This window comes from Leptonychotes weddellii, chromosome 9 (genome assembly GCF_054177405.1).
Source record: "Leptonychotes weddellii isolate Sample4059 chromosome 9, ASM5417740v2, whole genome shotgun sequence".
Lineage (NCBI taxonomy): Eukaryota > Metazoa > Chordata > Mammalia > Carnivora > Phocidae > Leptonychotes > Leptonychotes weddellii.
The window spans coordinates 64914403-64931066 of NC_138377.1; the positions used below are offsets into that span (position 1 = coordinate 64914403).

The 16664-nt window shown below is 48.4% G+C and overlaps 1 protein-coding gene across 2 annotated transcripts in view; it reads left to right on the plus strand.

Annotated features, from left to right (window-relative positions):
- C9H14orf93 (chromosome 9 C14orf93 homolog) overlaps positions 1 to 14959 on the plus strand; it is a 22799-nt gene extending 7840 nt beyond the window's left edge. Inside the window, exons 2-7 of one of the 2 annotated variants that reach the window (XM_081830758.1) lie at positions 5305 to 6346; positions 8558 to 8878; positions 12418 to 12479; positions 12704 to 12807; positions 13830 to 13942; positions 14218 to 14959. In XM_081830758.1, the coding sequence (XP_081686884.1) occupies positions 5747 to 6346; positions 8558 to 8878; positions 12418 to 12479; positions 12704 to 12807; positions 13830 to 13942; positions 14218 to 14637 (1620 nt within the window). In that variant the 5' untranslated portion in view covers positions 5305 to 5746 and the 3' untranslated portion in view covers positions 14638 to 14959. The remainder of the gene's footprint in view (positions 1 to 5304; positions 6347 to 8557; positions 8879 to 12417; positions 12480 to 12703; positions 12808 to 13829; positions 13943 to 14217) is intronic. The other variant, XM_081830759.1, reaches the window with a different exon arrangement.
- Positions 14960 to 16664: the final 1705 nt, after the last annotated feature.

Sequence of the window (16664 nt, forward strand, 5' to 3'; positions counted from 1 at the left end):
CGAGTTCCCCACTGAGCACAGAACCCGATGTGGGGGCAATCCCACAACCCATGAGATCATGACCTGAGCCGAAACCAAGAACCGGGCGCCCAACCAACTGAGCCACCTCAACTTTCTCATTTCTATCATTCTGTCAATGGTACCATCTGCTGACCCTCAGGTTGATAAATCTTAGCCAATATTTCTGTCCCCCATATTTATTAAGTAAAGAAATATTATCAGGTCTTCCTTCAGGATGTTGAAACTTCATATCCACAACCCTCATTCTCAACTCACTTCAGGATTGAAGAGTCTGCTAATAATCTCTAACTCTTCCACTAGGTATCTAAGACAGGGGTCAGCAAATTGCAGCCCATAGGCTGGCTGGCCTGCCATCTGTTTTTGTATGGCCCGTGACCTAAGACTGGCTTTTATATTTCTTAATGTAAGTGTTAAATATAATATCTGATGACATTTCTGTGTCCATAAATAAAGTTTTATTGGAACACAGTTGTGCTCATTATGTATTGTCATGTTTATGTATTGTCGTGGCTGTTTTGTGCTACAATGGCAGAGTTGAGTAGTTGTGACAGCAACCACATGACTTGCAAAGCCAGAATGACTTACTGTCTGGTCCTTTATGTAAAGGAAAAGGTTTGCTGACCCCTACACTAGAAGTTTCCTTAACATGGTTTTCAAAGTCCTATGTCAGCTTTCCATACCTTTGCTCTGACCTCGCACATGCACCTTGTAAATTCCTGTAATGTTTGTTTTTCCTTTCATCTCTCACGTCTTCTTTCCACCCTACCAATTCCTTCTGTACATTGCCCAAGGCTCAGTTGGAGGTTTTTCTTCTGTAAGACCCCTTTCTCATATGATTTCATTCTGTTATCTTTCCATTATTTTAAACTATCGCCTCAAGAATTTTTGTCTGCACCATATTTTTAGGCACTTGTATTTTGCTTTGTTCCTTAAACATTCCATTCTCACATATGCTGTAAGCTCCTTGCATGTAGGGACTTTGTCTTCCCTTCATTTGAGTACTTAGTGGTGGCAATCCATTTTGGTGACTCATCCTTCAGCATGGCCTTGCATACAGAGAATTTTTAGAAACTTTTTTTTCCAACTTGTTTTTTTTTCTCTAGTGGGGATGTATGTAGCTAATGAAATTTGTGCTTTGTTTTATTTTTAATCCAACTTATCCAGCATTTAAGTTGTTACCTGGTTATTAAATATTATAATGTGAAAGATTCCTTTATTACCTGCTGACTCTCCTTTCTTTCCTTGTCCTTTCATTTCAGTGTCTTAGAGCTTAAGTGGATATAGGAGCCAGTACAATTAAGTCAGCAGGAATGTCCACAGAAACCAAATAAGAGTTACTTGAATACCCATTGTGCTACACTGCACTGTACCAGATTTATATAGACAGGTTAATTAAAAAAAAAAAAACACCAACTGTTGCTCTGAATGTGATGTTCTAAAATGGACATAGTTAGAGGCACCTGAGTGGCTCAGTCAGTTAAGTGTCTGACTGTTGATTTCAGCTCGGGTCATGATCTCAGGGTTGTGAGATTGAGCCCCAAGTCGGGCTCTGTGCTGGGCATGGAGCCTGCTTAAGATTTTCTCCCTCTCTCTCTGCCCCTCCCCGCCTCAAAAAATAATAATAATTAAAAACAAATAAATAAAATGGACATAGTTAGGGTTTTTTTTAAGCTTTTATTTATTTATTTGAGAGAGAGTGTGTGTGTGAGAGAGAGCACGAGCAGGGGAGGGGGCAGAGAAGAGGGAGAAACAGACTCCTTGCTGAGCAGGGAGCCCCACTCCGGGTTTGATCCCAGGACCCTGAGATCATGACCTGAGCCGAAGGCAGATGCTTAACCGACTGAGCCACCCAGGCACCCCAGACGTAGTTAGGTTAATACACAAAGTAGAAAAGCAGAAAGAAATTGAGGAAAAAATTATAGAGACGGTAGAATCAGGATTTAGGGTGGGGGGAGGGGCAAAGGGAGAGGGAGAGAGATAATCTTAAACAGGCTCCACACCCAGCACAGAGCCCGATATAGGGCTCAATCTCGAACCCTGAGATCATGACCTGAACCAAAATCAAGAGTCAGACTCTTAACTGACTGAGCCATTCAGGCACCCCGAATCATGATTTTTTATGTCAACACAAATATGAAAATATATTTATCATTAAAAGCTAGCAGAGTTGTATATTATCCCCAGTCTAAAGCCAGTTCATGAGAGTAATAAATTGCAAATACTCTGGGTTTTTTGTTTTAAAGATTTTATTTATTTGACAGAGAGAGACACAGAGAGAGAGGGAACACAAGCAGGGTGAGTGGGAGAGGGAACACTGAGCAGGGAGCCCGATGCAGGGTTTGATCCCAGGACCCTGGGATCATGACCTGAGCCAAAGAAGGCAGACGCTTAGCGATTGAGCCACCCAGGCACCCCTGCAAATACTCTGTTTTCTCAATAACTTTTCTAAGGTATATCATAGAAGCTTTTATATGTATACATGCCTCTTTGTAGACTTGAATTTACTGTGTCTTAGAAATTTGTTATTAAATTTAGGGGGAAGTCCCCCAAGTTCCATTTCAAGCCATTGCATTTTTTTCAAGATTGGGAAATCAGGGGGCGCCTGGGTGGCTCAGTCGTTGAGCGTCTGCCTTCGGCTCAGGTCATGATCCCAGGGTCCTGGGATCGAGCCCCGCATCGGGCTCCCTGCTCTGCGGGAAGCCTGCTTCTCCCTCTCCCACTCTCCCTGCTTGTGTTCCCTCTCTCGCTGTGTCTCTCTCTGTCAAATAAATAAATAAAATCTTTAAAAAAAAAAAAAGATTGGGAAATCAGGATGGGGGTCCAGGATGGGAACACAAAATATTTCAGGAATAATCATAGTATCATCCAGCTGCTATTTGCGGAGCACTGACCATGTGCCAGCACCCTGTAGGTGCCTTACACACATTATGTATGTATAATCATCACAAAAATACTCCAAGTAGGCAGAGAAAAGAGCACTGGGGCTCAGAAAAGAAAGGGAGTCATTTTTCCAAGTTCACACAGCTATTAAGTAGTGCAGCAGTATGAGAAATACACACACACACACACACACACATATTTTAAATTTCCAGTTCAGTGCTGTTTTGGAATGATGACCTGGGAATGACCATTCAAGGGGGAAGGAGGGCTCGAGGCAGGCACAGCACTGGCAGGGGTTAAGGCCTCTTGCAAGAAAGAGTAAGTGTTGGGGGCAAGAATGTAGCCATTGTCATTTTGGTACCAGAAGGGGTACTCACCCGGTGTGCCAGCCTGATGCATCTTAGTTTCTGATTTTACATATACTGAACCCAACTGGCAACCATTTGTATCTTATCTTCTACATAACTGTCTTTTTCTCACAATAGCCACGGTTCAGATTAAACTCCTTGCATGACGTTGGCTAAAAACCCTGCAACAACAGTGAAGGCCCGGGGCGCCTGGGTGGCTCAGTTGTTAAGCATCTGCCTTCGGCTCAGGTCATGATCCCAGGGTCCTGGGATCGAGCCCCACATTGGGCTCCCTGCTCCGTGGGGAGCCTGCTTCTCCCTCTCCCACTCCCCCTGCTTGTGTTCCCTCTCTCGCTGTGTCTCTGTCAAATAAATAAATAAAATCTTTAAATAATAATAAAAAAAGAACAGTGAAGGCCCTATTTAGGAAGGGAAAGGTTATATAAATGATTCATCCATAAACTGACACAGGACTTGCTTAGTGCTTTCCTCTAACCTTTAGTTTTAGGTTAAGCTGTGCCTTCCAGTGACTCTAATGATAGAGAAGCTGCAGATGGATTTGAGTGAAGTTCTTATAAGTGAATACCTGGCACAGAAAACGTTTTGTTTTGTTTTGTTTTGTTTTATATATATATACACACACACACACACACACATACATACATACATACATATATATATTAGAAAAAGCAAATCAAAGACTATTCTTTATTAACCAAATGTAATGAAAATGCATTGTCAGATTTATGTTTTAGTACCACAGAGGCATCGATAATTACCTGTTTCTGAAATGAGATTGCTGATTCAAAAAAAGCCCCCAAATCTCAATATATAGAAAATTCTCTTACCCACATCCTCTTTTTTTTTTTTAAAGATTTTATTTATTTGACAGAGAGAGACACAGCGAGAGAGGGAACACAAGCAGGAGGAGTGGGAGAGGGAGAAGCAGGGAGCCCGATGCGGGGCTCGATCCCAGGACCCCGGGATCATGACCTGGGCCAAAGGCAGACGCTTAACTGACTGAGCCACCCAGGCGCCCCTCCTCCTCTTTTTTTTAATTGTGATGTTATGATATAATTTACAGGGTAAGGTGGAAATGTATCTCTTGTGGAAACTCTAAACATAAGATTCTGTCACTTAGGGGGCTTCAGGCAGAGGATTCTTTTTTCTATAATCAAGTATTTAGCAAAGACAACATGAAGCTCCTTGGACTGTTCTCAGTCGTACAATCCAACCCTCCCTTACCTTTTTTCTTTTCCTTCTAGAGTAGTTTAGTTGCTTACCTACGGTGATTCAAAAGTGAGGCAGTTTGGTTTATCATTGATATTCTGGTTTCCTCTTTAATGGGGCTGGTCATGTGGGCAAAGGGGCAGCACTGAGCTATTTAAGCATGCCTTTTGAGCTTTGCCCCTCCCTCAAGGAGTTTGAGAAGCGGAGATGAGGGGCCTCAGAGGTGATTTCTCTCGGGGCTACCAGCTGTAGGATTCAGAACAGCTGGATTCCTCTTCAGAGGCTGGACGCCCAGATGCACAAGTGTGAGAGCCAGGGCGCTGTGCGGCCGGGGCACCGCAGCTTGATTCTCTGATCCAGCTTTCCCCTTCCTTTCCCTGCCCCACCCCCAAAGCGTCAGGGATATAATAGTGTGAGGTTGGTGACATGTTGAGGGCTGTCGGCATATTCCTTACTTAGGAGTCTTACTCTGAATGCATCTGTAAGAAAATTATGGGGAGGGTAGAATCGTGATTCTTTATGTCAGCAAAAAGTGGTTATCAGTTAAAAAAATAAACACTAGATTGAAAGTAGCAATAACTGGATTCCGCCGTCTCCCTCTGACCTTGAAAAAGATCTATAACTCGTCTGCATGTCTCTTCAGTGGACCTGGGGTAATATGTGTTTCCTAGAGCTTCTGTGTGGTTGAGATAACCTGCGGGAAGTGTTCTGAACTCCTTAAGGAATGATGTCAAGGAGACAAAGGCAATGACTGTTATTACTGCAAAGACAGCGAGGAGGCAAAGACAGATCTGCATTTTCTTCCTTAATCTTCTCATCTTTCCAGATGCTTGTGGGTCCTTTTGAGTCCCCCTCTCTGTTCCTCAGGTTGGAGTGGCGGGGGGTTCCATGCTTGGGTGCAGGAAGAATGCCTTCTACCCCCTGACACTGTCTTCAGCAGGAAGACCTGTGTAGGCACCACCCTCTGGGTCAGGGGTGAGTGGGACCCCCAGCGCCCTGGGAGAGCACGGGATCCGCAGATAGAAGGCATCTCTCCTCTGCAGGCCCAGGCTAGGCAGCCATGGACGGTGTGCTCCTGCACCGCTTGCCTACTCCTCCTTCACACAGCCCATTGCCTGGTGTCCAGGCTCCTCTGGTCGCCCTCCATGACACAGGGAAGTGAATCCAAAGAGGCCAGTGCTTCCTACCCGCCTGGAGTCGGGCCGACTGGGGACAGCTTTCGGAGCGGTCCGGCAGTGTGAGCCCAGTTGTTCCTGTGGCCATCAGCCATGTCCTTCAGCGCCACCATCCTCTTCTCCCCTCCCGGTGGCGGCGAGACCAGATGCTGCTGCTGCGCCTGCAAAAGCGAGACCAGTGCGAGCAGCACGGGCTCCCAGGGCGGGAACCCTCCTGCCAGCACCCCCATCACGGTGACCGGACACGGCCTGGCCGTTCAGAGTTCAGAGCAGCTCCTGCACATTATCTACCAGCGGGTGGAGAAGGCCGTGGGCCTGGCCGAGGCCGCTCTGGGGCTCGCCCGGGCCAACAACGAATTGCTCAAACGTCTCCAGGAGGAGGTGGGTGAGCTGAGGCAAGGGAAAGCCTCGGCCCCGGATGAAGACGGGGACGGCCGGGCGCACGGCTCCCCGCCCGAGGAGCGGGGGCCTCTCAAGGAGAGCCCTGCGGAGGCCTGCAAGGCGGCGGCCGTGGCGGAAGAGGAGTGTGACAGCGTGGGCAGCGGCATGCAGGTGGTGATTGAGGAGCTGTGGCAGGTGGGAGCCGCCTCGGCCGTGGGGCCCGGGCCCTTGGGCTTCCCGGCGGCGCAGAGAGACGCGCGGCTCCCGGGGTGCGCCCTGGCGGCCGGCGAGGCGGCCCCGCTGCTCAATCCCGTGAGTATGGCCGCAGAGCAGGACGCGAGTGCCGTGGGGTGGCTCCCGAGGGCTTTTCCGAGCCTGTCCCTCTTCCTTCTCCCTCCCTCTGGTTCCTTTCCAGCCTCAGCCTTGCTTTTTGGTGTTCCTTGTGCGGAAACAGGACCGCACCAGGCGTCCTTTGCCGGCAGGGATAGGCAGCCCTCGCCCGCTTTGCCCGCTTTCCCCTGAACCGCAGCCTCCGTGGCAGGAGCTCGGGTCTGGTGTGCGGGGTGCCGGCCGTGCCCACCCCCACCCCCCCCGGAGCTCTGCGTGCCACCTTCCCGTCCGCAGCTGGCTCCGCTGCTCCGGGGGCTCTGCTTCTCCCGGCTAGGAGGCCTGCCGTACACAGACGGCTCATTCATATTTTATCACGGGCCCTCCGCTTGCCAAGAGCAATTCAGTACAGAGAGAGATGGGAATGTGGGGGGTAGAGAGACAGAGGTGGAGAGAGAGGGAGAGCCCGAGAGGGACAGAGGGAGGGGCGGGGAGGGAGGAGACGGAAGGAAGGAGAGAGCGAGAACGAACGGGAACGGAAAGGGAACGGAAAGACAGGTGTAGGGAGGGAAGGAGGCAGGTGGAGATGAAGGGTTGAGGAAGGAGGAAAAGTGAAAAGAGCATAGAGGAAAGGCGAATCTAAATGGCAAGAGACTTCACGCGCGCAAGAGAACGTGAGGGAAGGTGGGAAGGAGGTAGAGGGAAGGGAAAAACGTGAGGACAAGAAGTGGACGGCTGGGAGTTCCTGGGAAGAGAGACATGTCGGGAGAAGGAGGGAAGCAAGCGCGCCTATTTTGTGAGCAGGAAAAGACACAGAAGTACACTGTGCTATTTCAGTTTCTTTACTGCTCAGGGCCATCTGAGCAGGAAAACCCTGGCTGAGTGGAGTAAAAACTGCAGAGCGCGGCACATGGAAGTACGAAAAGGAGATGGAGCAACTAGGGAGATCATAGAGATGGGAAAGTAACAGATGTGTCACCACTTGAGAGACAGTGGGAGGTCTGTCAGCTCTCCTCCCCCATGCTCTCCCCCCCCTCACTTTCCTCCTCCCTCCACAGGCACAACAAGGCCCAGATACCCAGGAAAGAGAAAAGGAGCAGAACACACAGGGGAGATGGGAGGGAGGAAACTCCCAGCCCATCTGCTAGATCTGAGAAATGAATGTAGAAACCCCCTGTCCCCTTCCAGTGTCACGCTGCAGCTGGTCACTGCTCCCTGAAGGCCTAACCATGTGGTGGGTGGTGGCCACTGCCGCTTGCCCCACTCTGCCCAGCCAGGATTCTGGGGGGTAGGGGGGGAGGGTTTGGGGCTGCCGGGAGGTGGGAGGAGGGGGGGGCGGTCGGTACCAGGTACCAGGCCAGGCAATGCCTTGAGCTTTGGTTCTGTCAGGCAGGGAAGCCTTCCAAGCCGACAGGATGGAATTAGATTTCACAGCATAGAAAGCAGCTCACAGGTCTATAAATCTCAGCCTCCTCCCCCGCTCTGTGTTTTTTTTTCCCCCTACTTTCCCTGTTTTGTTTTCTTGGCTGCAGAAATCCCCCCTCCTTTCTTCTCTCTCTGTCTCCTTCCTCCCTCCTTCCTTTCCCTGCCCTGTATGTCCTTGAGTGAGGGCACAGGCAGCAAGTGGATGTCAGGACAGTGACAGTAGGATGCGGCCAGGACAGAATCAAGGTGAGGGCACAGAGAGGTCCTGCGAAGGGAATGGGGTGGGGTGGGGTGGGGCAGTTGGTGCCAGCCTCTCTAGAAATTTCTGACTTTATATCTCCCTTCTTTGCTTCCATTTTTCTCCTGTTTGTTGTTACCATTTTATTTTCTTGTTCCTTCTCTTGCTTGGTGTTCCTTTCTTACCATCACTTCCTCCCCCAATCCCTTTTAGACAAAATACTTGCCTGGCTAGTGTTCTTATACCCAAGAGCAAATCACAGATGATTCCTCACAAATAGAGCGTCAAAACAATCCTTGTCCTTGTAATCAGTCCTGTGGGTAACGATTCAACCCGAGAGGCCCTGTATATCCAAGAAATATTTGCCAACACTCCCGTAGGAGTCCCAGAGAAACAAGCTGTTGACCCTTAAGACTGTGCTGGATTCCCCCTGCTTTCTACTCTCTGTTCACTATCCTTGGCCAAAGAATGATGGTTGACCAGGTTCCCCTAAGCCTGGATGGCTAATAGGCTATTCTTTTTTATGTTCTTAGCTGGTGGATGATTATGTGGCCTCTGAGGGTGCAGTACAGCGGGTGCTGGTCCCTGCTTATGCCAAGCAGCTCTCACCAGCTACACAACTGGCTATCCAGCGGGCAACCTCAGAGACAGGGCCAGAAAATGGAAGCAAGCTGCCACCACCCCGCCCCGAGGACATGCTCAGTGCTGCTGCTGTGCTGGATGGTGCCTTGGAAGAGTCAGGCCCCGGGGGAACAGGGGAGCTGAGACACTCTCTAGGGTTTACCGCTTCCCCATGCAGGACCAGAGGGAGTGGGCAGAAGAACTCCAGGCGCAAGCGGGATCTGGTACTCTCCGTGAGTGAGCTCAATTCTATACATTTTTCTTCAGTCTGGAGAGAGAAGTGAAGAATGAAGTGTGGGTTGATTTTAAACGTCCCATATTGAATGAATGGTATCCTGAATCCTACTGGAATGGGAGGGGCAAGAAGGAGACAGATTGGTCCATAGCCCTGGGGCTAGGCAGACCCCCTGCTAATTGGGGAACTTTTTAAAGCCTTTTCCAAATAGATTGAAATCTTCTGTTTAAAGAGAAGAGAATTGTATCATATCTCCTCCCCGTGAGCTAATAGTCCTGATGGGAAGATCTTTAAGGGATTGATCAGACTGACCACTGAAGGGTAGCACTGGGGTAGCCTGCAGATGACCAGTGTTCAGGGTAAGCAGCAAGGGGCCCCTTGGCAGAATGGCCAAGGTATGCTGAGGTAGTCCCAAACTCCAGAGGCGCAGAGGGCCCCTAGACACTCAGCTCAGTTATAAAGGTTTGGCGAGCCTAGGGATTCTAAGAGCTCTTGGCAGGGAAGGTACTGGGCTGAACCAGTTCCGCCTGAAACTTGGAGTGGCTTGGAGCCTCAGGAGCATCCCTAAACATCCTCCAGTGCACAGGGCAGCCGCCCACAATGATTCGACCTAAAACGTCCATAGTGCCAGGGTTGAGAAACCCTGCTCTAGGGTGACCATAGTCCTTTGGATCACCTCTGTGTCCCCAAACATCTTTCTGATAACCGTCGGGGTGTTCTTTGGCTAGATCCTGTTCATATGGACTGTAAGGCATTTCCCTTCTCTGGCTCATGGCTGGTAGAGTCACTGGAGAGTTCTGGATAGGAAGGGAGCTCACCATTCACACCCACCCAAAATCTCGTCACAGTCTAGCCCTTTTCCTCTTGTCACAGTCTTAATAAAGGTTGAAGCCTGCCAGGTACCATGTGTACCTCCTTCATCTTCACTGGAGATTCTTCTTTCATTACTTCTTGCTTCTTTTTCCCTTTTCTAAGGGCTCCTGACTCTTACCCTCCCTTTCATTTGATTTGTTTTTACATTGAAGGGTTCTTTCCTTCCCTGGGAAGGAAGACACCATTCATAATCAGAATCAACTGGTTTCTAACCTTCATTTTCAATTTTGGTTATGTTCAGGGATAGCTCACTTATCAAAAACGGAATGGATTTAGTTTTTCTGTCAGAAACTTCTGGCCCAAGAGGGCCACTCTCACTGCCAGTGACAGAAATGGAGGCATATACTTAGAAATGCACTACAAGGGATTTCCCAAAACTTCATAATGTTTAAATCATGAATAAATGTGTGATAATTACAATTTGCATAAAAATGGGACTTTTGACCACTCCCTGTTCTTCTGCCTATGGCCTCCAGTGAGAGGTCTGGGGTTGAGGCCTGGCTGCTGCCTGCCCTTTGGAGAGCCTGGTGGAACTGAGGACCTTACAGGAGGACAGTGGGCTCACCCCTCCTGCTCTCTGTTGCAGTTGCTTGAAAAGGCTCTGAGGACCAGTCAGGGAATTTTGCTGCCCATCACAGAGGAAGGTTTCAGATGTTCTTGTGCCATACTGTGGTTTCGAGGGAGACGGTTAGCTGCAGGCCTTTAGCTCTGGGAAGGAATCAGAGAGGCATCCCTCCAGTCTGCTCAGGCCGCTGTGGATTGCTGCTGGGGATCCAGAAAGGGGAACCACTGATTTCTTGGAATGCGGCTGATCCCAGCCACCCCTTGGGGAAATGTATTTATTTTTAGCTCACTCAGGAAGTGGGTGAGCCAGCAGCCTTTACAGTCTTAACACTTATTATTGTCTTAGAGTATTTCCCCTTTCCACTTCAAGCCTGGTTTGATTTTTATCAGCTGATTTCTTCCAAGCCACTTGAACTGGAAGTGGTGCAACTCCTTTTTTTTCTTTCTTTCTTTCTTCTACCTTTTTTTTTTTTTTTTGCCAACACTTTCAAATTCTTTCTGAAGCATTCACCCATCCCTTGTGATTCCTTAAATTGGGACTTCTAAGAGGTAAAATAACGATATCAAATATGAAGCTAATTTCGTAACAGTCCTTTTTATAGAGTGGAGACCCTAACCATAAAAAGTTGACAGTACTTTCCTAAACTGATATGGTCAGTCAGTCATAGAGGCAGAAGGGTAAATTGGGGATTTCTCAATTGAAGCTGAAGTCCTGAGATCAGGATATGAGTCCATCGGTTTGGGACTGGGAATTTCCACCGACCGAGGGAGCTTGGCATGAAAATACCATCAGAAACACCGGAACTAAATTTAATCGGAAGAAATGTAAAATCCTGCATCAAAGTTTAAAAAAACAAAACAGTTGCAGAATGGCCGAGATAGTAATCCATATGAAAAATGGACTTGAGTTGACTGTAAGCTCTCTAGGAATGACAACTGTGACCTTAGGAATAGGGGTGGGGTTGCTAAGAAAGGTAATACCATCTTGGGTTTCATTCCTAGAAGTGTAGAGTGCCACTTGGGGAAGTAATGCTCCCTTTGGCCAGGTCTCCACTGATGCATTAGATTCGTTTCCCACTGCCACGTTGTCCAAGGGACACTGGCAAGCCAGGGAGCCTGATAGTTTCAAGAGGCGTCTGTCTGGAAATTGTGTCATAAGGAATGGTTGAAGGAATTGGGGATATTTAGACTGGATAGAAGACTTAGAGAGTACATGAGAGTCTTCAAAGATTTTAGGTGCTGTTAGGGGCAAAACTGGCCAGATTTTGGAGTCTAAGGCAACACTTTTTAACACTCAACAGTAAAAAAGCTGACTCGAAAAAGAGTAGTGAGAACCCATTCTTAAAGGTATGTGAGCAAAGCTGAAAACCTGTTGAATGTTGTGAAAAGGAGGTTGAGTGATAGCGTCTTCAAGGTCCTTTGCATTTCACATTTCTGTTATTTTAGGTTTGTGTTTTTCAGACCATGCTGTGTACACCCTTGAGATTTGTGGTAATGTGCAAAGGAATATACTTAGGACATTTTCCTGGGTCATCAATTTTACTAGGAGATTAAGAAGACATTTTTTAAAAATTTTATTTTATTTAAATTCAATTAATTAACATATAGTGTAGTGTTAGTTTCAGAGGTAGAGTTCAGTGACTCATCAGTTGCATATAACAGCCAGTGCTCATTACAAGAAGACATTTTTAGATTAAAAGAAATACAGATATATTGTAAAGAGTAGCGGCCCTCAAGAAATGTCCACTTGCAGTAGTCCTGGTGTATATTTGCTCTCTCCTGGCTATTAGGAAGGAGTATGTTTGTGAAAATGTCTGAGACCTTTTGCCCTAGTGACCACATTCCCCAGAAAAAGAAGTAAGACCAGGGATGATCCTGGAGTCTCCATACAAATTAAATGAAAAGGACCACAAAAGGGAGGACATTCGAAATACTGACTTGGATAAGCTCTCTGGCTATGAAGGGGCATGAACAGAAATGGTGCCCAGACTATGGGAAGGATTCAGGCAGAGAACCCCATAGGGACAATGCTTAGGGAACAGAGGAGGGTGTCATCATATCCACTCCCGGCTTGAATCTGTTTTTGTTTTTTTCCCCCAGAAATTGGTCCACAATGTGCATAACCACATCACCAATGACAAGAGATTCAATGGGTCTGAAAGGTATGATCCTCTTGAGGGAAAAGAATCACAAGGTACTCTGCCAACGAGAGGGAAGCACAGGGCTTCTCCAATACAATAATGAGGCTAAGGCTTTGCCCTCACCATTGTCCCTTGCCTCCTGTCCTTGGCCACGGGGGAGTTTGCCACAAAGTTGATTTGTGCCAGGAATCTCTGTCTGGCTTTTAATACGCTGACTGCCTTGTTCATGATCTTCTTTGTGGCAGCATCAAGTCCTCTTGGAATATTTCAGTAGTGAAGTTCCTTCTGGAAAAGCTCAAGCAGGAGCTGGTGACCAGTCCCCACAATTACACTGATAAGGAGCTGAAAGGTGAGAAAAATGGAATTAACTCCCATCTCATTCTTTTTCCACTCACTGTTCTTGGTCAGAGAAGAGGCATAATGGAGATGATTTAGGTGGTTTTGAAAATAGTGGACTTAAAAATTTTTTTTGGCTATTCTCACATCTTCGCAGGATTGTTTCTTTTTCTTTTTTTCTTTTCTTTCTTTCTTTCGGGAGATTGAGCGGGGGTTTGGGTGGGGGGGGGGGAGAGAATCCCAGACAGACTCTGCGCTGAGCACGGAGCCCAACACAGCTTGATCCCAGGACCCCGAGAGCACGACCCAAGCTGAAATCAAGTCAGAAGGTCAACCGACTGAGCCACCCAAGCACCCCTTCTTTTTTTTTTTAAGATTTATTTATTTTAGAGAAAGAGAGAGAGTGTGTAAGTGAGGGCAGGGGCAGAGGGAGAGAGAAAAATCTCAAGCAAACTCCCTGCTGAGCATAGAGCTGACTTGGAGCTCAATCTCAAGACCCTGAGATCATGACCTGAGCCGAAATCGCTCAACCAACTGAGCCACCCAGGCGCCCCAGGATTGTTTCTAATTGCCTTTTTTTTAATTCCCCTATCCCACTTGAAATGAAAATGGGAGAAGGAAGTCAGAATCCAGGCCTGCCCTTTTGTCCCTAAATATTACCTCCTGGGTTTTCTACTTTCCTTACTCTTCTATTATTTGCCCATAGCTAACCCTGAAGCATTAAGAAAGCTTCTGCTGAAAACGCGCTGGTAATCCACTACCAGCAGAGTAGAATGGGAGTGGGTTTGATGGAGCCCAGGTCCGGGGAGGGAGCTACAGAAGCTCGGACTTGTGTGCCAGTGGGAGATATGGGGGGAGTCAGTCTGGACAGGGAGGTGAGCAGAGAGAGCCAAACCAAAGAGGAGTAAATAGATGCTTATGGGTCTGTGAGAAAGCCCACCATCTAGAGTGATGCTCACCTCCCAGCCAGTAGTGTTAGGGCAGAAAAAAAGGGCTGAGCACCTGCTCTCTGCCCCCTCCCTTTTCCCTCCTCAGGAGCCTGTGTAGCCTACTTTCTCACTAAGAGGCGTGAGTACCGCAACTCCCTGAACCCCTTTAAAGGCCTGAAGGAAAAAGAGGAGAAGAAGCTTCGAAGTCGCAGATACCGGGTAGGTTTCTAGGCCTTCCTTTCAAGATGCTAAACACTAAACCCTACTAAGCTCCAGTGGGAAGGGCCAGTGGACGTGGCATCTGAGAATAGGGCTGAGAGCCAGGAATGTTGGCAGATAGAGGAGGAGGAGCGGGAGCCGGTTCTAAGGTGACTTGGGGGCTAGGTTCTCTCAGACACAGATTTTACACAGCCTTCTTCCTACGAGAACCTGCTCCCCAAATCTAATGCATAGTTTGTTTCTCTTCCTCTCTCTGCCCTGGGCCCCTACCTTAGCTTTTTGCCAACCGATCCAGCATCATGAGGCATTTTGGACCTGAGGACCAACGCCTGTGGAAGGATGTGACAGAAGAGCTGATGTCAGACGAAGAGGACAGTCTTAATGAGCCAGGTGTCTGGGTGGCCCGGCCTCCCCGGTTCCGGGCCCAGCGCCTCACAGAGCTCTGCTACCACCTGGATGCCAACTCTAAGCATGGCACTAAAGCCAACCGTGTGTATGGGCCTCCCTCAGACCGATTACCTTCTGCTGAGGCCCAGCTCCTTCCACCAGAACTTTATAATCCTAATTTTCAAGAAGAGGAAGACGAGGGAGGTGATGAGAATGGACCTGTCTCCCCATCCTTTGACCAACCCCACAAAACCTGCTGTCCTGACTTGAACTCATTCATTGAAATCAAGGTGGAAAAGGATGAATGAAATCTATAACCAAGAATAACTCTGGCACCTGCCACTCCCCATGTCCCAGGGATGGGTGGCCATGGGGCTTCCCAGATTAACAAGGTGTCCTCTGCAGTCTGAGAAAGCAAATCTGTCTCTCTTCTTACCACAGTCCCCAATGGAAGTGGAAGCTGGCAGCTGTGGTGGGGTAAAAAGACTTACCTAGAAGGGGGACCTCCCCGGCTCCCTGTGAATGGCAAGCCAGAAAATGCGTATTTCTAAGCATAAATAGTGCCTCGGGGCGCCTGGGCTGAGGAAAGGAGGAGGATGGGTCTAAGAAACATGAGGCCTTTGTGACATATGCCCCAGTCTCGGAGTTGGTTTTTTTCTGGTTTCACACAAAGCCCTGGGGAAGCAGCCCTGGTTGCACCTTCTGCTTCGCCGTGACTGCTGGTCTGGCTCTGCAGTGGCCGCCCCACAGGACCAGTCCAGGGTCCTACTGCCCCCTGGTGGGCAGTTTCAGTCATGGGCTTGCGTCTTCTGAGCAGAGCTCCGCTCCATTATTTGGGAATTGGGATACAGATATAAGAGCTATTGTTTATTGAATTATGTAAGGCAGATTTTATTATTCCCATCTAACACATGAAGAAATTAAAGCTTAGGGGCGCCTGGGTGGCTCAGTTGGTTAAGCGACTGCCTTCGGCTCAGGTCATGATCCTGGAGTCCCTGGATCGAGTCCCGCATCGGGCTCCCTGCTCGGCAGGGAGCCTGCTTCTCCCTCTGACCCTCCCCCCTCTCATGTGCTCTCTGCCTCTCTCATTCTCTCTCTCTCAAATAAATAAATAAAATCTTTAAAAAAAAAAAAAAAAGAAATTAAAGCTTAAAGAGTTCCATGTCTCACTGGCAGCTGCTGTCCCACTGTGTGACCCAGCAGTATATGGGGCTTTGTAGCTATTAGTCCTGTCAGCCAACCTGTATTTGTAGGAAGGGGTGTGTGTGTGTGTGTGTGTGCACGCGCGCACGCGGGTGTACACACTCACGCACATGCACCCACACACACTTGCATACAAACTTTGTGCCTGATGAATGGATTGTGAATTAAAAACGGCTTTCTGTTCAGTCATACAACAAATACTAACTACTTACTAGGTGTCAGGTACTGTGTTAGGTGCTGTGGGTACACTGTTGATCAGGTGAGGTGCTGATTAGAGGTTTTGTTATCTAATCAGGAAGCCAGGCAGTTAAGTCGACAGTGAACTGAACTGCCGTAGGGGTGATGATGGGGGGGGTGTAAGGTGCCTTGGCAGCAGACAGCAGGGGTGGCTGACCTACTCTGGTGGTCTGGAAAGGCTTCTCAGAGAGTGGTGCTTAAACTGGTACCTGAAAGATGGGGAGGCGTTAACCAGAAGGGAAGGGGAGGCCGGGAGTGTTCCAAACAAGGGAATAGCAAGGACGAAAGTCCAGAGGCAAGAGAGAGCACAGAGGAGTTGCCATCCTCCTGCAGAACAGTTTGAGGAAGGGATGGTGTGGAGAGAAGCTGGAGAGACACCGAGACCCCGTCAAGTATCTTAAATAATAGAGACTTTAGTTCGAAGGCAGTGAGAAATTGTTCAAAGGCGGTGAGCAGGGAAATGAGGTCATCAGTTTTGTGTTTGAGAAGAATCGCTTGCCCTCGGTATGAGATGGACAGCAGGGAGAAAGCCAGGCCGGGGTGGGGGGGTGGGTACTTCTACAGTGGCCCAGGAGAGAAGAGACAGCTGGACAGAAAACGATGGTGACAGGAGGACAGATTTGAAAGTGATTTAAGAAGCCGGACTGATAGGACTTGGTGATTGACAGGCCTTGCTGACGGGACTTGGTTGGACTTGAGGCGGAGGGAGGAGGACAGAAGGTTGATGTTCAGGTTTCTGGCTTAAGCAGCAAAGTGGTTAATGGCGCCATTTACTCAGGGGACACTGGAGGAGCCAGTTTCGGGAGGCAGGGAAGGTGAAGTCAACTGAAAGCGTTGTATGCCTTTGAGACAACCAAGTGGAGATGCTAGTAGTCAGCTGAGTTTTTAAGTCCAA